Raw genomic sequence first — 9,893 nt, 5'->3', positions numbered from 1 at the left:
ATTTCTTATCTCTTTTATAATAAAGCTGTAGGCAACACAGGGCAAGGAGCCTGTCAGGCACAGTTTCAGCTTCCTGGGTTTTCCTGCACCATGTTTTAGTTCTGGCACACATAAGGAATATGCCACCCGTGGAGCCTGTGCTCTGTTCTCTCATTAATGACTAGATATGTTTATAAACAGCCACCAGTGCTGGCCACAGCACTTGCAGACTAACTTGCAGAAAACCAGCACTGCACTGAACCTGCAATATGCAACTTGGTACACACATGTTCAGCAGCGAAAAACAAATGTGAATTCACAAGAGTTCACAGAGTATTCACGTAGTTGACTGTCAACTTTCTTCTAATCACATATGAAAAAAGACAATTCCATTTCCCTACCCCTTGAGGGGGTTTTCCTTCACTTCAGTTGAGAGAGCAAGGGTAGGGGAGATCCATTTATTAGTAAGTTCTGGGCTTGCAGCATCTGGTCTGCCCTCACATATGCTGTAAGAGCCATCTATGACACATTAATTTTCTACAGATTAATGAAACACAGGGCCAATTATTTCAATATACTTTATTTTAAAACAGGTAGGTCACAAAGCACTAAGCTTAGCCCGTTCTGCCATACACAAGCTACAAATACTTGTTTGACAGTTGAGGGTCAGTCTTTAGTAGCATACATGAAAAGTGAATAAAAATCCATATAAAACAATATTCAAATAGTTTCCATAGGAACACAGATAATTGTGACCCATCTCCTAGTCATTTTTCTTGCATTTATGCCAAAACTAAATGTTAAAAAAAACACTTAAAAATTCTACCAAGAATTAAGTTAACAGTCCCCCAAATGCCCTAAATTCAATGACTAACCTTGCACTTAGTTACTAAATATTACCTATACATTAATACTAGCTGAAGCACAAGTGGCTGGATATTCAATTCCACTTTCCCAGGCACAAGAGACTGGCAGACTAGCAACATCCTGCTCCTCCACCTCAGCTAGGAACCCTTGCTCCTTGATCTGCTGCATTAGTTGCCTAGAAAGAAAAAAAAATAGAGAGTCAAAAACTGTTTCACTGCAATCTATCTAAAAATGTAAGATACATACATTTTTTTTAATTGTCAGTAAGTATGAAATTAATTCTTTATGCATCATCTACAATCCTGATATTATCATAGAGGAAAAAAACCTAAAAATAATAAAAGCAGAATCCATGCAGGTCACTTGTGGCTGGGTAGGCCTTGAGGTAAGCACCAATACCAAGCCAATTTTACCATCTCTGTGTAGGATTTAGATTTGCCAAGATTCACCCACACAGTTGCATCTGTATACCTCATGCTATACAGATTTACTGACTTAGTGCTCAATAGTTCAGAATTTCAGATGTGAAAATCCCTGACAACTTGACTGTCACTTATCCCACACCCTGACATTACTGGGTAACTTGAATCAAGAAAAGGTATGGATAACAGACTAGGAATATAAAGGAGCTGACCAGATTAGTAAGAACCAAGCAACTCCTTCCATGTTCAGACAAGAGCTGTACCAAAACACAACCTCATAAGAACTTCAGTTAACTGAGTTTTTGGACTTAGTTCATAGATTCATAGAAAACTTTGGATGCAGCCCAGGACACATTGGGCTTTCTGGGCTACAAGGGCACATGGCTGGGTCAAGCCCAGCCTCTCACCCACAACACCCCCAAGTCCTTCTCAGCAGGGCTGCTCTGGATCTGCTCATCCCCAGCCTGGATTCATACAAGGGGTTGCCCCCATCCAGCTGCAGCACCTTGCTCTTGGTCTTGTTGAACCTCATGAGATTCCCACAGTCCCGCTTCTCAAGCCTGTCCCTATCTCTCAGGTGTGGGGTGGCATCCCATCCCTCAGATGTGTCAACAGCAACACTCAGCTTGGTGTCACCTTATAGTTCTAGTTATCTTAGGTATGCAAGAAAAACAGTTGTGCCACTGCATGGCTCCTCATGTATTACTGGTTTTTACTTAGACATATGTAATCATCTTGTCCTTTATCTTTCACAGTTTCTAGTCACAAATTTAGTTGTTCACCTCTAGAATATGTAGATGACATTCCAAAATACTTTTGCCTGTCCTAGAAAGATCTGCAGCATAATCTCATTGATGCATGCCTCTCAGTTAAAGGCCAGCCTTTATCACAGAATTCTCTTGCCAAAACAGAAAACACACATAGGCTTGAAAGAGGGCTGTGCTGTGGCCTTGGATTACAGTTATGTTTGCATAATTAAGCTCAGCATGCCTCAGACCAAGTATTAAATTTTAACAGCAACCTAGTGATAGAGTGAGAAAAAGCAAATTATTCTCCCACAGAGCCATTTTTAGTTGAATTAGACAGAGTTTTGGAGTGTTAAGGGAAGTCTAAAGGCTTAATGTGTTTTGAAAAATGCTTCAATCGACTGGAGGTTTTACTAAGGGAAAGAAAAAATAAAAGCCCTGCTTATACCAGCAAGGTTAGTAGAAGAATAGAGGAAGCTTCCTCTTACTTTTATGTCAGGAATTCCCCTGAACTTAAAGATTTTCAATAAATTCAAAAACAACCCAATAGTAGAGCTAATTATGCTTCAGGGTAACACTTCTGCCCAAAAGTCCTCTGCCAGTTCAGCAGGCAGGTACCAGTAGAGAGGCAAGGGCTTCCTCTTACAGGAAACCCCACTTTTACAGAAGGGGCAATCCATTAACCTGTGTTGCAATGCAGAGCACACAGGTTACTTTAAACTGTTGCAGTTTCACAGTATCCTTGCACTTAAAAGGTAGTCCAGCTTTCTTTACTTACCTGCTTAATAACTTCCCATGGAGATCTAGCACTCTGCACTGAGCCAGAGCTCAACCTAAACCAAGGAATAGCTCTCAAACAAACACAGAGATCATACTGTGAAACAACACTGTTGAATATCCCTGCATCCTGCACTAAGCTACTAATTTAGAAGACAACATATTACAACTGTGATTGACTGGTCTCTGATTACAAATCACAGAAGTGAAATGTAAAGAATTCATAATGATACTGTATGTTGTGCAATAGTGAAAACACTAGCTAGAATCCAGATTAATGAAGTCTCCTAACATTGCCCCTTTAAAAGCATATTTCCTGTAAGCATATACAACAGAGAAAAGTAATTAGTAGCATCAGCATTTTTCTAACCACACAAAAGCTTTCAGAAGCACTGCCTTCTTCCACACCAGGGGGTTTTTCAAGAGCTGTGGCACCAAAACTACCCTTGCTTGCTAAGGGGTAGCCAACTGATACAAGCTATTATTACAGTGATCTCAGACGTACTGATGGATCAAGATACTTAGTTACTAACCATGCTGGTCTTGACATCACATAGTGTATTGTTGGCCTCTGGAATCCATTGAAAGTAGAAGCTGCTGCAACAGTATAGGCACCCATGTTTTCAAACAGGATCCAGTCACCAACTTGCAGCTCGGGCATGTTGAACCTCTCAACAATCCGATCTAAGCCATCACACGTTGGTCCCCAAATGCTGCAGGAGTAGCAGCTGTCATCTGGCTTAGGCCGCTAAAGAAGAGAGTGGAGTTTAATTAGTTGACTATCAAACCAGAACTTCCAGAAGCAATATCATAGTGTAACATTTCCCCTCTGAAGAAAAGGAAGAGCTGCTTGCAGGTTCTTCACCTCTGGCTTTGAGTTAATTCCACTGCGTGCTTCATAAGTTAAACGCCAGTCTGGCAACATGAAGGGAGCAGTGAACTGAGAAGTGACTGCTGTGACAAGGATTCTCCTACACCCATGATATGTGACTAGTATGTGATATTTCTGAACAGGCGTACCTTTTGCAGGACTGGCTTAACATGTGCATGATCATATAAGATGCAGTTGAATGATCCATAGACCCCATCATTCACGTAGTACATAAGTGTTTTGTCATTTGCATCATCTTCATCTGGAAGAAGTCGAGACATCAGTGAGAAAAAGTCTTGGAAAGACACACACAATCGGCTAGATATAAGTCTAGGGCTTGATTTACATACCATCAGAACCTGTTTGCTCCTTTAACACAATTTTCTTTGCAATGATGTTGACTGCCAGTGTGAATGCTGATGCAACATAGTATCTTCCTGGTTCTGCAATAATATTTATTCCAGAATCTGAAGGGAAGTATTTATCCAGTGCTGGGTTGATTACACTTGTGATCTAGGGAAAAAATCAGATGCCAGTATTAGAATTTCAGCAGCTACTCAGGTGCTACCTTAGAAGTCTGAGATGAATTAAGACCCTCAAATTCAAAATTATATACTAGTGAAACATGTAACATCTATTAACATATATTGTAATTTCTATTGACTGCTTTTGCTTTTTTTCTTATTCAAAATCTTGTTTGCAATCAAATTTACTATATACAAAGCAACAAAAGCAGACACCACTTGCAGCTTAAAGTTTAAGTAACAAAGCAGGTCATGTTTGAGGCTGAAGGAAATCACCCCTCCTAGGCTCACTAAACCATCATTAATGCCCTGCAAGTCCCCACACTTCAAATCTGATTTGTAGTCCACTTGTAGTACTGCTACTTATGTACTATTCCACAGCTTACTAAATCCTAAAGATGTCATCTCATGGGATCATAAGCATACAGAGGGCTTTACCATCATACTTGAAATTCATTTGCCTTCATGAACAGTCATTTCCAGGTTCTGAGGTTATGCTGAAGCTGCCTCCAACCACAACATGACTGTGTCGTGTCATGGAGCCCAATGACATAATTTGCTTTTGATGCCTCACATGCCCATACTGCACTACGAGAAGCCAGACTTCATTAGGAGCTACCAAAAGGGCTACAATATTAGCTCACACTGTAAGAAAACGTTTAATGTAACCTGCTGTATCCTTGTGTTAACATGTAACATTTAACACCTCCTTGGGTTAGAAGGCAAGGGGCTCTGACAACACTGCTTCAAGTGAAGTCCCAGCAATATTCAGTGCCCTTGTCTCTTCAGAAAGCAGAATGTTATTGCTGAGGTAATGCAGACTGGAAAACACTGAACAACTTCATTATCCAAAAGCTAGTCCTAAATCAAATCCGACACTGACCTCATATGCTGCCACCCCAAGGGGAGTATGGGTTCAGAACTACCCTTTCACCCTATTTAGGGGCAGCACCAATCTATTCAGTCTCAAGTACAGCACCAACTGAAAAAAGTCTATGCCAGTAAGAATCAAGCCTGTAGTTAAAACTGGCTTTACTTTTTTGAGACTTCTGCATGTTTGTGCAGTCATTTAGCCATGAATCTAATGAGCTCATCTAATTTCTAGTTTTCAGATTAATTCCTCTTGCCCTCTTAATTACATTTCTGACCAGGCAGACACATTTTTTTGAATGTGTCTGCATACAAACAGAAAAAGCAAGATTTTATTTAATCCAGATGAACACTCAAAGCAGACTCCACAACCTGACAACTTCTTAGCAAAGCTATACCTCTTCGAATTTAAGCTTGACATCTTCAGAGCCAGGGAAGCCACCACCAATATCAAGCAGATACATACTGAAGCCAAGTTCAGCCTAAAATGAAATGAACAGCAACACTGTCAAGAAAAGTTTATAATTTATGTCAGTTTATAATTTATCATTTTAGCTTAAAAAGTAATGTGAAGTCATGTCATTAACACTTGAAACAGAGCTAACACATGTTCAAGTAACAGTAATTTGAGTTTGAGCTGCCAATTTTAGTTCTGCCAAGCTGGTCAAAGTAAGCTACCAGGACCTAAAAAATTCCAACAACATCAAGCCAGTGACTTAGCTAGCTTTTAACCCCATAACAGTTGTAAACTTCATTCAGTTTTGCCACAACAGTTGAGCAGTAGTTCCAGAGAAAGTAGAACTAGACTTACTCCCATATCAAACACACAGCGGGCATCAGAAATGGCTTGAACAAAGGTCTCTGGGTCTGTGCATCCACTTCCAACATGGAAACTACAAAAAGATACAAAATATCAGTTGCTATTTGGCAAATTACTCAAGAAGTTTTGTATAAACTCATGTCATCACATGCAAAGGCATCTCTATTGTCAGGCAGACCATTTAAAGGAAATTTATTAAGTCCAACTGTGTTTTGATACTGTCAGCTCACCTAACTCCAACAATGGCAAGGTCAAGCTCTTTTGCACGCTCCAGAAGAAGCCTGCTGGTCTTAAGTGTAGCCCCAAATTTAACACTCAGACGACAGACTGCTTTGGAGTCATCGGTGGTAATGCGCAAGACCAACCTAGAAACAGGACAAAATGAGGAGTTAAGTTTCAATATAACAGACATCATCACCAGGCAGGTATGATCTCAGAATGAGACTGAGCTTAAAGATACAAGCTACTCTGCTAGCTCTTCCTGAAGTGCTAGTAAACTGTACAAGATTAAATTTCACTGGTTAAAAGTATGTTTATTATTTCACAGTTTTGCAGACTACCTTAAACTAATGAAGAACAAGTTTCAGTTAAAGCAGATATTTCTGCATCTTGGGAACCCATGGAAGAATTATAGAACAATCAGCATTACTTACTTGGCTTTTGGATGGGCCCTTGCAACTTTCATTAGTTCTACTTCACTGTCAAATGTCATCATCTGCACACCACTGCTGGCAGCATGTTTGATTTGAGATACTTGTTTGCAGGGATTTGCATATATTATTCGCTCAGGAGGCACACCAATGCTCTGTACCAGTTGTATTTCAGTCTGAAGAAAGAACAGATTACACTTGTAGAAGATATTTCTAGATAGATGATTAATGTAATCAGAACTACAAAAGCAACACCACTCAGTTATGCTTAATTTTACACAAACATGGCTTGTAAGGCTGAACAGATATCAGCATCACAGACCAGAAGACAGTTGAGATCTCACCTTACTGGCACAATCAAATCCTGCCCCAAGAACAGCAAGTGTCTTCACAACAGCTTTGCTGTCGTTGCATTTTACAGCATAGAAGGGGGTCACCCGAGGAAGGGCCTTATGCCACCGCATGTGCTTCTTCACAATGTCCCCGAGGTCAGCAACATAGAAGGCATCTTTATCATCCTAGAGCAAACACACATCTTAACCTTACAAACAACAGATAACAGGATAAGCCTAGAGGTCAGCATTTGAGGGGGCTGTCTTGTGGATCATTTGCAAGGACAACTTGTTCTATTAGTTTATAAATTTGTAGCATCATGAAATGTAGTGGTTTTCCCATCATACTTACAGAAGATGACACTTCATTTATTTTTTGGTCAAGGATATCCTTGGCAGTAAAGCCTTCATCAAGGAAGGTCAACTCAAATTCTTCTTTGCTGAAGTTACTCATGACTTCCAAGATTTCAGGTTTATGTGAAATGACTCGGGTATGAAGTACTGAGGAAAAAAAAAGTTAATTACTTGAGTTCATATAGTTTACATTCAATACTTCACTCCAATTCATCCAGTCATTATACGACCACTACTTTGTGCTCATGAAATTTACAATTATACAGCTCCTACAGTGATCACTTCTAGCTGCATAGATTAGACACTTGCACAATGACAGAACAGATGTAATCAGAACCAAGGAAGCAAAATAATCTTGCTAGCTGGAAGGTAAGTTTTCCTCTGTTCAACAATTCTATGGTGTTCTGAATCTGCTCAAAGGAAAAAACTAATCAAATAAATACTGTCAGTTATTATTAGTCTGGCTCCCTGGAAGTTTCTGCTCTCTTTTCCTTCACATCAGAGCTATTAATATTATGGCTAGCATCTACTTATGACCTTTTTTTTTAACTCCCAAGCACCATTTTAGCTCACCAGATTCAGAAGAAAGCGTTTCCTTGTTATTGCCAACAGAATCCAAGACTACTGACTTCTGAGTAGTCAACTGTCATTAGGTCCAAGCCAGGTAAATATCTGGATTCTCAATACAGTTCAGACTGTGCATAAAGCAGACATGAGAACAGGGCTTTCCTTGAAGCTGCTCTGTTGGTAGTCAGAGCTTCCCTGTTCTACTCATGACCTCCAAGCTACATGAGAACCTCAGATGTCATGAGTGGCAGATACACACTTTGAGACTGGTTCCTAACTCTGACCTGCAGAAAAAGTCTTAACAGGGATCCCAATTAGCACTTTAGAACAGGATTTTACAAATCTTCATTGCTAACAGAAATCTACCTGCTAAGTAGAAAGTCTCTTGAGAACTAGAACTAAAGAGCAAAAGCACACTCCTCTGCCATCCATGACCCATGAAGTCCATGGGCCACGCTTTCACTGGGTAGCCCAAATACAGAAAAACAGCATTCTCCATCAAGCTGTTAAGCAAAGTGTGCTACCTTTCAAAGACCTCAGCACTGCAAGTCACTCATGTAATGGGATCCAGCCCCCTTCCTTCTCTCAGCAATTTTTACACTCAAACTAGTCATGCAGACTAGGACTGAAAATTATGCAAACTCTGAATTATTCACTAATATTGAGTTGTTATTGTTTCCTTTATTTTCAAAAAGTCTGGCTATAAAACAATTGAAAAAGGATGTTTTATAGCTGTCACAGTTTAACAAGACCAACAGAAAAAACCCAACAGAATCATTAATTCCATATATGTGTATAAAAACATTCATTGAATTTTATTGAATAACTTTGAAACGTCAGCAATTATACTTCATTTCAACCTTCAGAAACATATGGCAACAAGAACTACTTCATATCTTTTGATCATTTCTAACTTATCAGAGACAAATCAAATCTGAGATTCAAACTAGATTAAGCTTTGATTCTAATAAACCCAACAATCCACTGAACCTCATTCTCCTTCTGCTCTCATTCACGTGCAGTGATAATTCTACCACAAGCTGGATTAAAGTCTTCTCTTTAAAGCCTCTTTGAAGAGACCATAAGAAGCAGCAAATTAAACACTTCTCAGGAGGTGCTTGTTACTAAGGAGAAGTTGCATCTCATCATAGACTTGCAGCTTTGCAGAGAGCAGTTCAGGGACTTCAGCTGTGGTTAAGAGATGTGAACATCATCAGGAAGAATTTAGTTTAACCTCCTCTCTGCAGAGAACTGCATGAACAGCACTTTTCCTTTTAACATGTAAAAAGGAAATTACTTTTACTGGCCACAACAGATTCTGCTAAAAAGTTCTTGCTTTCCATCTCCACCTCACTGCATAATTTTAACTACAGTGTAATTACACAGCATATAGACAGAACACGATCATGTAGGTGCAAACTGTAGCCTCCCAAAGGATGTTTCTACTTGGACTGTGTGCAAAGTGTCTGCAGCTCCCCAGAAGAAAGGCAATTTATGCTCATTTAGAATTCGTTCTCCAGAGCATTTCCCTATTTAGCAGCTGTACTTAGGGCTGAGTCATGCCTGCAGGCTCGGTACTCAAACAGCGAAGCTGCGTCTAGAAAAGGCGCCCAAGGCGCCCCTGACTCCGGAGCCTGCAGAGCGCTGCGGGCTGCTCGGACGGGGCCGGCTGCCCTGCGCTCACCGACGCCTTCTCCCTGCAAAGCCACACGGTCCCGCAGCAGAGCCCGACGCGGCCGAGCTGGGGCATTGCGGCATCCCGAGGGGCGCCTGTCAGCCCCGGGGTGCACCTTCACTACAGCTCACATCTCCCCGAGACGCCCGGGGAGCAGCGTTCCGCGGGAGAGGGGCTCGCTCCCCATCCCTCGGGGTATTCAAGGCCAGGTCGGACGGGGGTCTAAGCGGCCGGGTGTAATGGAAGTTGTCCCTGCCGTAGGGAGAGTTAGACCTGGATGGTCTTTAAGGTCCCTTCCAACCCAAACTGCCCCGTGATTCTCTGATCGGCTCCCGGCCCAGGCCAGCGCCCGCCGGGTGTGCAGGGGGGCAGCGCCCCGGCGCCGCTCGGCCCAAGGGCGAGCCCGGCCGTCTCAAGCCCCGTTCCTGCCACGCACCTG

At 41.4% G+C, this 9,893-nt stretch overlaps 1 protein-coding gene across 1 annotated transcript; it reads right to left on the bottom strand.

Annotated features, from left to right (window-relative positions):
• Positions 1 to 542: 542 nt before the first annotated feature.
• ODC1 (ornithine decarboxylase 1) lies at positions 543 to 7,359 on the bottom strand. The gene is made up of 10 exons (XM_005420292.3): positions 7,211 to 7,359; positions 6,871 to 7,044; positions 6,530 to 6,702; positions 6,107 to 6,241; positions 5,868 to 5,949; positions 5,455 to 5,538; positions 4,013 to 4,175; positions 3,812 to 3,924; positions 3,325 to 3,539; positions 543 to 1,021 (listed from the first exon to the last, which is right to left on the bottom strand). The coding sequence occupies exons 1-10, from the start codon at positions 7,310 to 7,312 to the stop codon at positions 880 to 882; spliced, it is 1,383 nt and encodes a 460-aa protein (XP_005420349.1). The 5' UTR covers positions 7,313 to 7,359; the 3' UTR covers positions 543 to 879.
• Positions 7,360 to 9,893: the final 2,534 nt, after the last annotated feature.

This window comes from Geospiza fortis, unplaced genomic scaffold (genome assembly GCF_000277835.1).
Source record: "Geospiza fortis unplaced genomic scaffold, GeoFor_1.0 scaffold81, whole genome shotgun sequence".
Lineage (NCBI taxonomy): Eukaryota > Metazoa > Chordata > Aves > Passeriformes > Thraupidae > Geospiza > Geospiza fortis.
This window is presented reverse-complemented; position numbering and strand designations above follow the sequence as displayed.

What these genes read in the sequence shown, in the direction of transcription:
- ODC1 (XM_005420292.3), bottom strand. Translation starts at nt 7,312, where the DNA reads ATGAGTAACTTCAGCAAAGAAGAATTTGAGTTGACCTTCCTTGATGAA. An exon ending in TAAATGAAGTGTCATCTTCT is followed by an intron (nt 7,045 to 7,210) that starts GTAAGTATGATG and finishes TGTTTGCTCTAG; the next exon opens with GATGATAAAGATGCCTTCTA. An exon ending in TCAAGCTTAAATTCGAAGAG is followed by an intron (nt 4,176 to 5,454) that starts GTATAGCTTTGC and finishes TTTTTTCCCTAG; the next exon opens with ATCACAAGTGTAATCAACCC.